Genomic DNA, 17,427 nt, shown 5'->3' with positions numbered 1-17,427 from the left:
CATTGGTGAGCCTCAAAACAGGAAGGCCAGATTAGAGTTTTCCAAACAACATCTAAAAAAGCCTTCACAGTTCTGGAACAACATCCTATGGACAGATGAGACCAACATCAACTTGTACCAGAGTGATGGGGAGAGAAGAGTATGGAGAAGGAAAGGAACTGCTCATGATCCTAAGCATACCACCTCATCAGTGAAGCATGGTGGTGGTAGTGTCATGGCGTGGGCATGTATGGCTGCCAATGGAACTGCTTCTCTTGTATTTATTGATGATGTGACTGCTGACAAAAGCAGCAGGATGAATTCTGAAGTGTTTCGGGCAATATTATCTGCTCATATTCAGCCAAATGCTTCACAACTCATTGGACGCCGCTTCACAGTGCAGATGGACAATGACCCAAAGCATACTGCAAAAGCAACCAAAGAGTTTTTTAAGGGAAAGAAGTGGAATGTTATGCAATGGCCAAGTCAATCACCTGACCTGAATCCGATTGAGAATGCATTTCACTTGCTGAAGACAAAACTGAAGGGAAAATGCCCCAAGAACAAGCAGGAACTGAAGTTGCAGTAGAGGCCTGGCAGAGCATCACCAGGGATGAAACCCAGCGTCTGGTGATGTCTATGTGTTCCAGACTTCAGGCTGTAATTGACTGCAAAGGATTTGCAACCAAGTATTAAAACGTGAACGTTTGAAGTATGATTATTATTCTGTCCCATTACTTTTGGTCCCTTAACAAGTGGGAGGCACATATGCAAACTGTTGTAATTCCTACACCGTTCACCTGATTTGGATGTAAATACCCTCAAATTAAAGCTGACAGTCTGCAGTTAAAGCACATCTTGTTCGTTTCATTTAAAATCCATTGTGGTGCTGTATAGAGCCAAAAATGTTAAAATTGTGTTGATGTCCCAATATTTATGGACCTGACTTTATCTATAAATTACTAATTAGCACACTAAAAAGTTCTAAATAAGTAAAATAAAATAAAATATCCCAAATAAAAAACACTCACTTTCACCCCTGAAAGCTACACAACAAATGAATGAAATCTTTTCTTTTCAAATTAAATAAAATTCATAAAAATATACCGTATTTGCCGGCGTATAAGACGACCCCCCTACTTTTCCTGCTAAAATGTAGTGTTTGGGCTATACTCGCCGTATAAGACTACCCCTCTTCCAATGCACACCAGTGGGAGGAATAGTGCCCCATCATTGATGTCAGTGGGAGGAATAGTGCCCCATCATTGGTATCAGTGGGAGGAATAGTGCCCCATCATTGGTATCAGTGGGGGGAATAGGTGCCCCATCATTGGTATCAGTGGCAGGAATGGTGCCCCATCATTGGCATCAGTGGGAGGAATAGTGCCCCATCATTGGTATCAGTGGGGGGAATAGGTGCCCCATCATTGGTATCAGTGGCAGGAATAGTGCCCCATCATTGGTGTCAGTGGGAGGAATGGTGTCCCATCATTGGTGTCAGTGAGGGGTGGAATAGTGCCCCATCATTGGTGTCAGTGGTGGGAGGAATAGTGCCCCATCGTTGGTGTCAGTGGGGGGGGGAATAGTGCCCCATCGTTGGTGTCAGTGGGGGGGAGGAATAGTGCCCCATCGTTGGTGTCAGTGGGAGGAATAATGCCCCATCGTTGGTATCAGTGGGAGGAATAGTGCCCCATCGTTGGTATCAGTGGGAGGAATAGTGCCCCATCATTGGTATCAGTGGGAGGAATAGTGCCCCATCATTGGTATCAGTGACACCAATGATGGGGCACTATTCCTCCCACTGAGACTTGCTGACCCTGTTCTCGTATGGTGCTGCTGCAGCCAGCATATGTGGTTGCAGCAGCACCTCTACACAGAGCACTTACCTGCTGCTCCGGCACTCAATTTTCGCGGGGCCGCTCGGCTCCGCCCCCTCGCCGGTGATTGGCCGCCTGTGTGCCTTTCCTGAGCTACAGTTCTGGCGGCCAATCACCGGTGAGGAGGCGGAGCCGCGCAGCCGCACGAACATCCAGTGGCCGAACTGAAGGAGACGCCGCGCTTCCTGGACCGGATCATCGTGGGACTGGATCCAGGTAAGAGACGTCAGCCCCTGCAAACCCCTGTACTTAATGCCGCAGCCCCCCTAACATGTGTACCGGCGTATAAGACGACCCCCGACTTTTGAGAAGATTTTCAAGGGTCAAAAAGTCGTCTTATACGCCGGCAAATACGGTATATATATATCCCCAAGTGTGATTCCAAAAAACTATATTCTGAAGGGAAAAAGTCCAGGAAGTGACAAAACGCGTCAGGGACACGTGACGACTGACGTTTTCCGGAAGTGTAGCCGTGGCCATCTTGGAAGTGGGAACATGCGGTAGTTCCCTTATGTGATGTGATTTGTGTCTCTGGGAAGCTGATTTCTACAATTTTAAATGTAAGTTGCCAAATAAATTTCTATACTCTATGGTGCCTTCTCTAATTGCCAATTTACTTATGAGGAGAGTGGAGGAGGAATCCCAGGATTGATCTGGACCCAGGAGTCTGATGCCATCCCTTATGTTCTTTGACAAGCCCTATTGAAACAGTATTGGGGAGATTGGAGGAGGAATCTCAGGATTGATCTGGACCCAGGAGTCTGATGCCATCCCTTATGTTCTTTGACAAGCCCTATTGAAACAGTATTGGGGAGAGTGGAGGAGGAATCTCAGGATTGATCTGGACCCAGGAGTCTGATGCCATCCCTTATGTTCTTTGACAAGCCCTACTGAAACAGTATTGGGGAGATTGGAGGAGGAATCTCAGGATTGATCTGGACCCAGGAGTCTGATGCCATCTCTTATGTGGTTTGACAAGCTTTATTGAAACAGTATTGGGGTAATTATTCAGTACTACACGAGTTGGAGTGTTGTTTGGTTTGGTGCAGTGGGTTGGAATAATATTATTAACCACTTGAGTGGATCACAATTGTTTATTGCAGTGTTCACATATAGAGTTTTTTTTTTTTTCTCTTCTTTCACATGCACAGTTTTAGTGTGTGATGTAATTCACAATGAATGGCACTAATTTCCTTTTTGTATAAGGATAATACACTATGTTGAGTTTTTTTTGTTTTTTGAGGTTTATGAATATTTGGATATTACACGAAGAGTGAAAATAAGAGAAATAATTTTTGGAAGAAATAATTGGAAGAAAAAAAGAGGACTATAGTTTTTTGGAATCACACTTGGGGATATATATATATTTTTATGAATTTTATTTAATTTGAAAAGAAAAGATTTGATAAATTAGCGATCATTTATCGCTGGTTCATAAACGGACACATAAATCCTTACCTCTGGAGATGGTGGTTTGCAGTAAGCAGCTCCAAAAACCAGATTCTCAAGAGAAACGCTTGTCTGGTCCATCGCTAACTCTTGGTTACTTTTTCCCAACCAGGATCCTCTTAGCGGACGGACAAAACTAGAAGAAAATAGAAGCATTGGGAATTGAAGATCAAAGACGGTTAAAGAGGACCTTTTCATTGTCCCCATTTTATCTTTAGGTGCTGGAAACCAGTTCATATTGGCAAATAAGATTTTTTTATAAATGATGGTGGAAACCTCCTGCTCTTAAACCTAAAAACCTTTATCTAATCTAAATAAATAACGGAAGCTGCTAGCATCCAATCATATACCCAAATGATTCAAGATATAAAAAAACGATGATGATAATATTGATAATACTATATAAATAAACATATAAATGAAAAAGTGTATAAAAGTGACACAATTTGCAACAAAAACATAAACAGTGACCTGATCCTCCAGGGATCTATAATAAGTGAACTGATCCTAAATGGATCCAAAGTGTACACAGTGAATGTTAAACCACTCAAAGATGGTCATTTCAGATTTACCAATACTGATCGTATGGTATAATTGTGCATACAACCAAAGTTAGAATCCAAAGTGATAGTGTAAACAGATCAAGCAAAAAAATATATGAACCAGGGGCGGACTGACCATTTGGAAACTCGGGCACTGCCCGAGGGCCCGGGGTCAGTAGGGGGCCCCATGAGATGCCCCTTGCACCTTTCTCATAGGCTTTTTTGAGTTTGGGCAAGGACACAGGGGCCCCATGATCCCCTATTGCCCGGGATCCCCATGAGTTGTCAGTCCGCCCCTGCTACAGCACCTACTTATTTTCCAGCCAGTCTCAAGAACGTGTATTGCTTTGCATGAATGCACCCCAATGCATCTCGTGTGAATGAACCTTGAATGCTTGTTCATGCAACCACCTCTGGATTGTTAGGTACTGTACAGTATGTAGAGAAACAATGTAACTCTGTCTAGGGAGTCCTGGATGGTATTCATTTCTCTCTTGGGATCAGGGGCGGACTGACAACTCATGGGGCCCCCGGGCAATAGGGGATCATGGGGCCCCTGTGTCCTTGCCCACACTCAAGAAAGCCTATAAAAAAGGTACCAGGGGCATTTCATGGGGCCCCCTACTGACCCCGGGCCCTTGGGCAGTGCCCGAGTGCTCGAATGGTCAGTCCGCCCCTGCTTGGGATGTTACTATACCCCTCTTGCATCCTTTAACTCCAGGCAGGTGTTGGATTAAGTAGCATCAGGTGGGGCTTGCTAATTCATAAATGTGAAATGTATGATCCTCACTGTCTGCTTTAGGAACCTTTCACAAATACTTTCCAATCAGGTCCGCCTGACAGTTTTTCAGAATAATATCACTGTAGGCTCTAGGTAAGCATATTGGCTCTCAGTCCATCTAGGTCTGGAAAAAATGCATCGGTAGGCAGGTGCAGTTAGCCTTTCCACCTGTAGGTGGACCAGCACCATTATTGCATGGAAATGGGAGTTTCATAATGGAATTGGACCCTTAGAGATCATGTGCAATGCCTTGAGATGGTAGGAGGAAGGTAGTCTGAGTGACCACTGAACAAGACTTTGACGGCCATCTTTGGTGAGGGAACTTTTTACATAAGGAACCCTACATCATTTTGGTATGCTTCTGGTAAATGAGTGGTAGGGGGAGCAACCTGCTTGTGAGGAACAGTTTTTAGCACAGTTTCAGGTTCCAAAAGAGGAAGGTTAACTCAGGGAAGGCCTTCTTCACTTCATACAGCTGTGTAAGCTGGGTGGAGATGTGGAGCCATTACAGACTGCAGAAACATCTCTGCCTAGTCAAAAAAAGGACACTACCACTAGTAATGGAAACCTATACTGTGAACACTGGGATTGTATACTATTTGGATTACTTATATCAGTACTGAAGAACAGTTATCTGTTGCTGCTACAAACTGTGCAAAAGACATCAGTGTGCTATATACTGTGTGGGAGTATTTCCTCCCAATACAAGGCACCGATTCAATCCCCACATCATTTTCTATTTTTCCAAACCTAAACGTGATGAATGGGAGTTATCTTGATGATGTAAAGTCATGTTGTCCATAGGTTCATTGTCAAAATGCAAAAAAAAATAAAATAAATGGGTACAGAACACAAGAGGGACATCCATCCCATTCTGCTCTCATTCAGCAGGAGATCTGTTCATAGCTCATGGGAGCAGACAGCATTTTGTCTGTGGAACTGAAAAGAAAGAAAGGTAAAGCCCAACTCCCGGCAAAAGAGTGAGGCCTGTGTGTCTGCATAGTCCCTCCCAATAGGTACCTTGTTCGAGGTCCTGCCTACATATGTGTCTCTCAGAAACCAATCTCCTTCATCAGGAAGAATGAGAAAGTGTTTAAAAAGATGAAATAACAGTGATATTCCCATACTTCCTGATGAAGCAGATTGAGTTTTACATGCATCGGTAGGCAGGTGCAGTTAGCCTTTCCACCTGTAGGTGGACCAGCACCATTATTGCATGGAAATGGGAGTTTCATAATGGAATTGGACCCTTAGAGATCATGTGCAATGCCTTGAGATGGTAGGAGGAAGGTAGTTTGAGTGGCCACTGAACAAGACTTTGACGGCCATCTTTGGTGAGGGAACTTTTTACATAAGGAACCCTACATCATTTTGGTATGCTTCTGGTAAATGAGTGGTAGGGGGAGCAACCTGCTTGTGAGGAACAGTTTTTAGCACAGTTTCAGGTTCCAAAAGAGGAAGGTTAACTCAGGGAAGGCCTTCTTCACTTCATACAGCTGTGTAAGCTGGGTGGAGATGTGGAGCCATTACAGACTGCAGAAACATCTCTGCCTAGTCAAAAAAAGGACACTACCACTAGTAATGGAAACCTATACTGTGAACACTGGGATTGTATACTATTTGGATTACTTATATCAGTACTGAAGAACAGTTATCTGTTGCTGCTACAAACTGTGCAAAAGACATCAGTGTGCTATATACTGTGTGCGAGTATTTCCTCCCAATACAAGGCACCGATTCAATCCCCACATCATTTTCTATTTTTCCAAACCTAAACGTGATGAATGGGAGTTATCTTGATGATGTAAAGTCATGTTGTCCATAGGTTCATTGTCAAAATGCAAAAAAAAATAAAATAAATGGGTACAGAACACAAGAGGGACATCCATCCCATTCTGCTCTCATTCAGCAGGAGATCTGTTCATAGCTCATGGGAGCAGACAGCATTTTGTCTGTGGAACTGAAAAGAAAGAAAGGTAAAGCCCAACTCCCGGCAAAAGAGTGAGGCCTGTGTGTCTGCATAGTCCCTCCCAATAGGTACCTTGTTCGAGGTCCTGCCTACATATGTGTCTCTCAGAAACCAATCTCCTTCATCAGGAAGAATGAGAAAGTGTTTAAAAAGATGAAATAACAGTGATATTCCCATACTTCCTGATGAAGCAGATTGAGTTTTACATGCATCGGTAGGCAGGTGCAGTTAGCCTTTCCACCTGTAGGTGGACCAGCACCATTATTGCATGGAAATGGGAGTTTCATAATGGAATTGGACCCTTAGAGATCATGTGCAATGCCTTGAGATGGTAGGAGGAAGGTAGTTTGAGTGGCCACTGAACAAGACTTTGACGGCCATCTTTGGTGAGGGAACTTTTTACATAAGGAACCCTACATCATTTTGGTATGCTTCTGGTAAATGAGTGGTAGGGGGAGCAACCTGCTTGTGAGGAACAGTTTTTAGCACAGTTTCAGGTTCCAAAAGAGGAAGGTTAACTCAGGGAAGGCCTTCTTCACTTCATACAGCTGTGTTAGCTGGGTGGAGATGTGGAGCCATTACAGACTGCAGAAACATCTCTGCCTAGGCAAAAAAAGGACACTACCCCTAGTAATGGAAACCTATACTGTGAACACTGGGATTGTATACTATTTGGATTACTTATATCAGTACTGAAGAACAGTTATCTGTTGCTAAATATAAAAAGAGGGGAAGGTGCGGCGCTATATGATTTAATAGACAATAATAAAATCAAACACACATAATAAACAGTGACTATGTGCTGATAAAATAAAGTCACTAGGTGGTGGCTGTGAAGTAAAAGTAAGCTGCACCCCTATGAGTACGAGCTCTTGCTCAAAACACGTCAGGGAAGGCTACAGTAGGTCGGACGCCACGCCGCCGGCGCCACGAGGGGCCCCGGCGGCCATCTTTGTTTACATCTGGGTCAGTACTTTTCTTTGTTTATTGGATTGTCTCTGCTATCCTGTACCTGTATACAATAAAGATACTCTAAGGATATCACACTATGTGGCGCTCTCTGTTTATTTGAGTCTTGGTGGGAACCAGCCAGACCTTCAGAGCAGCCGCATCTATCCAAGTACCAGGCGTTGAGAGTCATACTGACCAGATCTGACCAGACCAGTTTGATGACACCAGAGGTCCAGTGACATCATATATAAATGCGCATAAAGATTGCGTATCTGGTGAGTGCGCAATCTTTACAATCTTTATCACCTGGCAGTTCCAAATATTGGACGTCTGAGGATCATCTCGGATCTTAAGAGCACCCCTTTACTGGACTCTTTTATTTATTTTTGCACTTCTTTTACTTCACAGCCACCACCTAGTGGCTTTATTTTATCAGCACATAGTCACTGTTTATTATGTGTGTTTGATTTTATTATTGTCTACTAAATCATATAGCGCTGCACCTTCCCCTCTTTTTATATTTACATCTCTGAAGGTTTTATAGGGTGCCTTTTTTGGTGTACAGCTGCTGTTTATTTGCATATTCATTCAAGCGCTCACTTACTTTGTTTTTTTTTATTAGTTATCTGTTGCTGCTACAAACTGTGCAAAAGACATCAGTGTGCTATATACTGTGTGCAAGTATTTCCTCCCAATACAAGGCATCGATTCAATCCCCACATCATTTTCTATTTTTCCAAACCTAAACATGATGAATGGGAGGTATCTTGATGATGTAAACTTTTACAAGTCAGGTTGTCCATAGGTCCATTGTCAAAATGCAAAAAAATAAATAAATAAATGGGTACAGATCACAAGAGGGACATCCATCCCATTCTGCTTTTATTCAGCAGGAGATCCGTTCATAGCTCATGGGAGCAGACAGCATTTTGTCTGTGGAACTGAAAAGAAAGGTAAAGCCCAACTCCCGGCAAAAAAGTGAGGCCTGTGTGTCTGCATAGTCTCTCCCAAGAGGTACCTTGTTCGAGGTCCTGCCTACATATGTGTTTCTCAGAAACCAATCGGCTTCATCAGGAAGTATGAGAAAGTGTTTAAAAAGATGAAATAACAGTGATATTCCCATACTTCCTGACGAAGCAGATTGAGTTTTACTAAACGTGTCGTACATTACCTCCATCCTACTGTTACTCACTAGCATTTGAAGCTGTTACTTACCATCTTTGAAGAATAGAATATTTTGTTCAGCCCTATAGGAGTGATTATGCTGTTCAGTCTATGGTACAGGGAAGATGCATCTCAGCACATCACCTTTTCTCTGCATTTTGCTTTAGCATATACACAAGCTTTTTGGTCACATCCTGTGCACATCATCAAGTGTTATCAATTATAAAGTAGACTATTGCATAAATATGTTTAATGCCCTCTAGGTTAGCTAGGTATGTTTGTTGTTTTTGTAGCTAGAGGCTGAGTAACAGCCTAGGATGAGTCAGCTTGGGAGTGAGGCAGGAGTTCACCTCAGGACAGGCTGGGTGGTTCTACTGGTTAGAGCTTCTGGAGCCCTCCCGCCTTTCCAGAAACCCGAGAAATTTCTGGAAGAGGAGAGAGAGGAGGAATCCCAGATCTTCATGTTTGAGTGACCTTGGCAAAACCCCTGGCAGAAGGCTGGGCATGGTGACCAGGACAACCCTCAAATATAACAGAACTTAGGGAGAGAGGGGAGTCAAGTTTAAGATGGATTCAGAGAAGGCTGGAGTGTGAAGTCTGGGAGGGGGCTCCAGAGGAACCTACCTACAGGCTGATTGCTGGATGGGAAGATCTCCACTGCCTAAAGTCTCCTGGGGAGGACATCTTGAACAGCAGGGAAGGAGCCAGCCCAGCAAAAGGCCTCAAAGTAGCTACCAAGCCACCACACTGACATTACAGGATAGTGTGAGTATTTCTACACCCCCTGGGCCAGATAAGGGGAGAGGCAGTCAGATGCAAGACCCAACTAATCTGCCCAACTGCAAGCTCTTGTGACCCCCTTGCTCAGGGATACCCTCAGCACAGCTGGGTGAAGAGGAGGTTTCATCCGGGGTCTCAGGAGGTACATCAGAAGGAGACAGTGCTTTGCTTTTTTGCCAGATTGCCTTTTTTTTGTACATAGTTGCTAAAAAAGTTGTCTGCCAGTTCTACAGTCCCTTGGACATCCCATATACCCCTAGACCACATCTCTTAATAAAAACAACTAAAAAAAACAGATCATGGACTGTTTTCCTAGCTCTGGAAATACAAGTGTGGAAAATGCGTGTTGCCTGGCTGTGCAGAGCCTAGGGGGACCCAAACCAAATGCAGCCCTTATGAGGGTAGTGCTACATATGCTACACAGGCACACGTCACGTGATCAAACCAGCCTATGAAAAATCTACTATTTTCTGGCAATTTGTTTAAGGATATAAGAAAAACATCTCTCCAGGTGATGACAACTATTCATTCTCCTAAAAAAATTAAAACCATTGTTAAATATTCAATTTTTAAAATCCAAAATAAACAATGGGGTTGATTTACTAAAACTGGAGAGTGCAAAATCTGGTGCAGCTCTGCATAGAAACCAATCAGCTTCCAGGTTTTATTGTCAAAGCTTAATTGAACAAGTTAAAGTTAGAAGCTGATTGGCTGCCATGCACAGCTGCACCAGATTTTGCATTCTCCAGTTTTAGTAAATCTACCCCAATGTGTGGTGAACTTATAGTAAGTGGTTAATAACACCATTTGGAACAAGTGATGCAAAAGGTTAGGGAAATTTCTTTGATATCTTGATCAGGGGCAGTGTTAGGTTCCTAAAAGACCTGAGGCACTTCTGATGTCTTAAATTGAATTACTGAGGGGTTTGTAGTATACTATGAAAAAAGTGGGTGCTCCTTACATTGGTCATCAGTTGGAAGAATGCTCCTTACATTGGTCGTCAGTTGGAAGAATGCTCCTTACATTGGTGATCAGTGGAAAGAATGCTCCTTACATTGGTCGTCAGTTGGAAGAATGCTCCTTACATTGGTCGTCAGTTGGAAGAATGCTCCTTACATTGGGGGTCAGTGGGAAGAATGTTCCTTACATTGGTGATCAGTGGTAAGAATGCCCCTTACATTGGTGGTCAGTTGGAAGAATGCTCCTTACATTGGTGATCAGTGGGAAGAATGTTCCTTACATTGATGATCAGTGGGAAGAATGTTCCTTACATTGATGATCAGTGGGAAGAATGTTCCTTACATTGATGATCAGTGGGAAGAATGTCCCTTACATTGGTGATCAGTGGGAAGAATGTCCCTTACATTGGTGATCATTGGGAAGAATGTCCCTTACATTGGTGATCAGTGGGAAGAATGTCCCTTACATTGGTGATCAGTGGGAAGAATGCTCCTTACATTGGGGATCAGTGGGAAGAATGCTCCTTACATTGGTGATCAGTGGGAAGAATGTTCCTTACATTGATGATCAGTGGGAAGAATGTCCCTTACATTGGTGATCAGTGGGAAGAATGCTCCTTACATTGGTGATCAGAGGGAAGAATGTTCCTTACATTGGTGATCAGTGGTAAGAATGCCCCTTACATTGGTGGTCAGTGGGAAGAATGCCCCTTACATTGGTGATCAGTGGGAAGAATGTTCCTTACATTGATGATGAGTGGGAAGAATGTTCCTTACATTGATGATCAGTGGGAAGAATGTCCCTTACATTGGTGATCAGTGGGAAGAATGTCCCTTACATTGGTGATCAGTGGGAAGAATGTCCCTTACGTTGGTGATCATTGGGAAGAATGTCCCTTACATTGGTGATCAGTGGGAAGAATGTCCCTTACATTGGTGATCAGTGGGAAGAATGCTCCTTACATTGGGGATCAGTGGGAAGAATGCTCCTTACATTGGGGGTCAGTGGGAAGAATGCTCCTTACATTGGTGATCAGTGGGAAGAATGTTCCTTACATTGATGATCAGTGGGAAGAATGTCCCTTACATTGGTGATCAGTGGGAAGAATGCTCCTTACATTGGGGGTCAGTGGGAAGAATGCTCCTTACATTGGTGATCAGTGGGAAGAATGCTCCTTACATTGCTCGTCAGTTGGAAGAATGCTCCTTACATTGCTCGTCAGTTGGAAGAATGCTCCTTGCATTGGTGGTCATTGAGAAAATTGCTCCTTTAATAGTGGTCCCCCTTACATGTAGTTGAAACAATCTGATTAGTGTCAGTGGTAATTTAACAATTTATCTAGGAGAGAGAAATTACTCACTGCTCAAGGAACCCCTTGCAACCTCTGCAGGAACCCTGAGGTTTTACAGAACCCTGATTGAGAAAGGCTAATTCTTGGGTTGACAGCAACAATTACTGCAAAGGGGACCCGGGGCACTTACTAGAAGACCAAGGGAACATAACCTGGGACCCAGGGTCTAGTATTGCTGCTCATCTTGATCCTCAACGGGGATAGATTGTTGATATTTATGGGATTAAAATGCGTTTGTGATTTAGTGTACATTTAGTGTACATTGGAGAAACCACACAACGAATGAAGGACCAATTTCAACACATAAAGCAAATCAATAAAAAGATGAAGGTACCTCCACTACCTAGAAATTGTGCTGGGAAAGACCTACACCCATTCAGCCGAGGTTTCATGTTTTGAGGAAAGGGGGATAGGAGTTTAAATTTGAAACAGTGGGAAGTATCAGGGACTTGTTCCAAACAGCACATCCTTAAAGGTTACCAAAATGGTAGTATATCTCATAGAATGTAGTATCTGCCAGATACTTGGATGTTGGATGCATAATTCCGTCCCTAAAAATTAAGATTTCAGAATACTTCCAAGATACCAACAATTTTAATACTAAAAACATATCTAATGTATCCAGACACTTTAATTCATTTTCTTTCTTTGGTATTGAACAGTTTAAGAAACCTGTGAGAGGAGGCGACACACATAGCATCTTGTTTCAACATGAGGTGTGGTGAAACCATATGCTTCAGACTAGGTCTCCACACGGTTTAAATAGTAGAATGGATGTGAATCTTTTCCTAAAATAATTTACTTAGCTCCACCTGTATAATGCAACCTGTGTATAATTATTGAATTTAAGAATGTTTATAACTTATAGCAGGCATCACTAAATGCTGGACCACTTAGCACCACTTAGCACCCCTTAGCAGCTTGAGTGGACTCCTCTCCTCTTGCCACTGTTAGAAATGTGGAGGAATGGCAGGGTGAACTCCTAATATGTATGTACTCACTTGCTGCCGCCATAGTCGCTGCTGCTGTCGAAGTCACAGCAGGGAAGAAGGTGGGAGGAATGTAAGGAAGGTCTCTTCTTCTGAATGTACCAGCTTGCTGCCGCTGCTGCGACGCTCAGGCCAGGGAGGAGGGCAGGAGGCACTGCAGGTCTATAGGGGGAGTGGTGGAGGGGAGCCAACCTTTCATATTAACAAGCGGGTCACTTGGTTTTTCACAAGAAGAGTTGGGCAGCTCACGCCCTCAGTGGAGACCTTTTGTGCCTCCTGCCCTCCTCCCTGCTCCGAGTTCAGAGGCGGCAGATGCAAGTCAGTACATTCAGAAGAGGAGTCCTTCCTTCCATTCTTCCTGCCCTCTTTCCTGCTGTGATTTCAACAGCAGTGGCGACAATGGTGGTGACAGGCGAGTACATGCAGAACAGGAATCCACCCTGCCATTCCTCTCGCCCTCCACAATGCTGAGTTAAGGTAGGGGGAAGATTATGGGGGGGAGGGGGTTTTGATTTTAGAGGGGGGATCTGTGATATGTGGGAGGTGGTGAGAGGGGGAACTGTGATATGGGGGAGCTGTGATGTGGGGGGCTGTGAGAGGGGGATGCTGTGATATGGGGAGCTGTTAGAGGGGGGAGCTGTGATATGGGGGGCTGCGAAGTGAGAGGGGGATCTGTGATATGGGGGGCTGTGAAGTGAGAGGGGGGAGCTGTGATATGGGAGGCTGTGAAGTGAGGGTGGGGGGAGCTGTGAAATGGGGGCTGTGATAAGGGGGAGATGTTATGTGAGAGGGGGGAGCTGTAATACTGGGGGGTCTGTGATGTGAGAAGGAGAGCTGTGATATGGGGGGCTGTGATGTGACAGGAGGGAGCTGTGATATGGATAGTCTGTGATGTCAGGAGGGGGGAAACTGTGATATGGGGGGTTGTGATTGCAAAGGTGACTGTGATGTCAAGGAGGGACTGTGATGTAAGCAGGGCTATAATGCTGGGTGGCTCTGACATGAAAGGGAGTTGTGATGTATGGGGGGCTGTGATGGGAGGGACTGAGGATATTAATTATGAACTGTGATGTGAAAGACCTGAGTAATAGAAGAAAAATTACATTTGGACCTCTGCAGAAAGAACATGTTACCAACTGGACCTCTGTGCATTTTAATTCAGTACCACTGGCTTATAGGTTGCTTATTTCCAGTTCTCTATTGCTTTTTTTCTGCATTTTTTGCTGTTTGGTTTCCTCTCCATGTGGCAGTAATTTTCCTAATTGCTTTTATTTGATACACCTCCACATTAGAGCTTTCTGGGTAGTATTTTCTATACTATATATATTGAGTTTTTAGTAGTATTTTGTATGCTATGAATAATGCTTTGTGAAGCCGAAACGTGTCAGCTTTATGGATCCTGTATTTATACAACCAATAAAGATTCCCATTAAGCTTTCCGAGTTGCCGGCCTCTTGTATTGTGGATATTTGCTTTGAGTAGTGGACTCCTCAGTCAGTGCAACGGTCTCCTGTCTCCATGTGGTGAACAGAGCATTTGAGCTTGGGTAAGATTTGTTTTTACATCTTTGGGGGTTAAACTGTGTTTATGAAAATATTAAAAAGATTATTTTGGATATAATTATTTTAATTACTTGGAATTTTTTTAGCCAATGAAATATCTGACAACACCTGGAGAGGTGATGATTAGCTTATGTATATCCTTGAACAGCTTGCTAGAAAGTGATTTTTATAGGTTGGTTTGATCCTGAAATATATAGGCCACCTTTTACAAAAATTTAATAAACGTATCCACATTAAAAAAAAAAAAAAGTTATATAGTTAGTCTGGTTCAAAAAAGACAAGTCCACCCATTTCAATCAATGTTCACTTATTAAATGTTTGAACTGAAGCCTGTAGAGCTTTGCAGTTGCAATAAGTGTGCAGGCAGGTGCAGTCTGCTTTCTCCACTATGGTTGGCACTCGACTAGAGAACAGCCTGGAGAAAAAGTCAGGAGAAATCTGGTTTTATTTATGGTTTCCTGGGTCTTGAAGGCAGTGTTCTGGTTGACTACGCTGCATCCAAGTGACCTCTGGAGGCCATCTTGAGTCAGCAGAGTCAGCCCCTGCCCCAGGCTTTGGCACACATTTGTGAAGTGCCTAGTGTAAGGAAAGAGTAATCATCTGTCAGGGAAGGTGATAGGAGCAGGGAAAGGTTCCAGACAAACAAAGACAAGCTGTTCCTTACAGAAGTACCTTTGGGACCAGACCAGGGGCGGACTGACCATTTGGAAACTCGGCACTGCCCGAGGGCCCGGGGTCAGTAGGGGGTCCCATGAGATGCCCCTAGTATCTTTTTCATAGGCTTTTTTGAGTGTGGGCAAGGACACAGGGGCCCCATGATCCCCTATTGCCCGGGGGCCCCATGAGTTGTCAGTCCGCCCCTGGACCAGACCTGCCAGGCCACATTCCGCCCTCTTAGGAAGACGCTGTCTGTGCATCTCCTCCCGCTTTATATCTGCATTGAATTGAGCTGTGAGCATTACCCTAAGTGACACTCTCCCACTGGGGTTGTTTGTGTTTGGCATTTTTTTTCAATACAAGTTTCGAATTTTACTGCAACCGGACTGTATTTACTGCCACCAAACTATGATGCACCTACCCACAAGTGTGTCTCAGGTGCAAGGCACAAGCTTCTGCAATGCTTGCATCCCAGCCCTAGGTCAGTACCAGGGGCGGACTGACCATTTGGAAACCAGGGCCCGGGATCAGTAGGGGGCCCCATGAGATGCCCCTGGTACCTTTTTCATAGGCTTTTTTGAGTTTGGGCAAGGACACAGGGGCCCCATGATCCCCTATTGCCCGGGGGCTCCATGAGTTGTCAGTCCGCCCCTGGTCAGTACAGAGCTATGGAAGCTTCAGTTAAGGGGCTAAAGGTAGCAATCAATGGACTACAAGTGGATGACTTTGCTGCCCTTGTGCTTCACTGAGTCCCTCTGCCGTGATAGGACTTGATGTCTTTCCATTCATAGTTTCCTGCTAATGGATCTGTAAATGGATGACATGGTTGTTGTGCTCAATTAAAAAATCAACAGGCGACTTCATAGAAAATTGTAGTATGATCCTCCTGAGCTCTTAATTAAATTGCTACTGACCGTGGGGAGCTGCTAACACCCAATCATATACCATATGAAAATTCAACAATAATAATTCAAATGGTGCGGCGCTAACCTGTAAATAAACTATTAACCAAAATTATACTAATATAATTACATACGTGACAAAAAACATGAACTTGATCCACTCTGGGATCTTATAGTGAAAAAAAGTGGTTGAACATAATATCAGAAAGTGAAATCAAACAAGTCTAAATGGGACTAGGACAAAGTGAACTGATCCTACTCAAGGATCCAAAGTGACTTCCACAAAGTGATTGAAAGTGGTGACTTAAAAAGAAATATATTATGAATCCAAAAGGAAGGAAGTCACGTGATAATGGGACGTAACGCGTAGGAACGTGGTGACGTATTACCGACGTGGACGCCATCTTGCTACACCCAAAACCCATGCAAGTACACCCATAGCATGTGGTTTTAATGCTTGAGTTTATTTTACACAAAGTGAGTGGGCAATTGGCTCAAATTGATTTATATATTAAATTAAATGGTTTTACTCTATGGAAGATCTCTTTCATGTGTTTACTGTGATTACAATGTGAGTTGGCTGTATCACATCTATACACACCTGGAGGGGATCCTGCTGCCTTAAACGCACATAACTGAAGGGGATATCACCGCTTTGGAAGGATATCATCCGCAGAGGAGATTCTTATCGTGGAGGATCCTTTTGTGATCCTACAAGAGTTTTGGCCCGTTTGGGTCGCTGCAAGGAGGTGAGGGGGCAATTCAGCAGTTTAAGGATTATTTCCCATTGGTTCTATGCACATCCACCATATCACCTGCACGTTTGAAAAGTCATTGGACCACCTGGTGTTTATGCACCTTTGAAATTTTTCTATATATATTTGTGTATATTATTAAAAAAAATTTTATATGGTACTTTATAACATTCCATTTTTGTTATCTTTATTATTTACATTCAATTTTATGTTTGCTGTATATATATATATATATATATATATATATCATTATCCACAATTAAGGGATGGTGATGTTTTCTATGATTATTTATTATATTATCACTAGAGCTTTTTGGAGATTTAACACAGCATGCACCTCTATAGAGGAGATTTATCCCCTATTAGAGATTCACTTTTCTATCACTTGAATTTGAATTTTTATTTATTTTTAGACAAGCATTGGTCACTGTGATTTTGTTTTGTTTGAGTGATATTAATTAAGGGATCTGTGACACATTATTTATTTGGTGTTTTCACATTTTCAGTCCCATTTGGACTTTTTTTTTTTGGATTCATAATATATTTCTTTTTAAGTCACCACGTTCAATCAATATGTGGAAGTCACTTTGGATCCTTGAGAAGGATCAGTTCACTTTGTTCACTTTGTCCTATTCCCATTTGGACTTGTTTGATTTCACTTTCTGATATTATGGTCAACCACTTTTTTTCACTATAAGATCCCAGAGTGAATCAAGTTCATGTTTTTTGTCACATACCTGTATGTAATTATTCTAGTAT

The 17,427-nt window shown here is 43.1% G+C and overlaps 1 protein-coding gene across 1 annotated transcript in view; it reads right to left on the bottom strand.

The window, feature by feature from the left end:
- Positions 1 to 17,427, bottom strand: part of FAM135B (family with sequence similarity 135 member B) — a 226,988-nt gene that overhangs the window by 87,002 nt on the left and 122,559 nt on the right. The window contains exon 7 of the mRNA XM_089654648.1: positions 3,315 to 3,441. Within this exon, the coding sequence (XP_089510774.1) occupies positions 3,315 to 3,441 (127 nt within the window). The remainder of the gene's footprint in view (positions 1 to 3,314; positions 3,442 to 17,427) is intronic.

Source organism: Staurois parvus, unplaced genomic scaffold (assembly GCF_062004578.1).
Source record: "Staurois parvus isolate SC_StPar_1 unplaced genomic scaffold, SC_StPar_1.0 ptg000783l, whole genome shotgun sequence".
Classification (NCBI taxonomy): domain Eukaryota; kingdom Metazoa; phylum Chordata; class Amphibia; order Anura; family Ranidae; genus Staurois; species Staurois parvus.
This window is presented reverse-complemented; position numbering and strand designations above follow the sequence as displayed.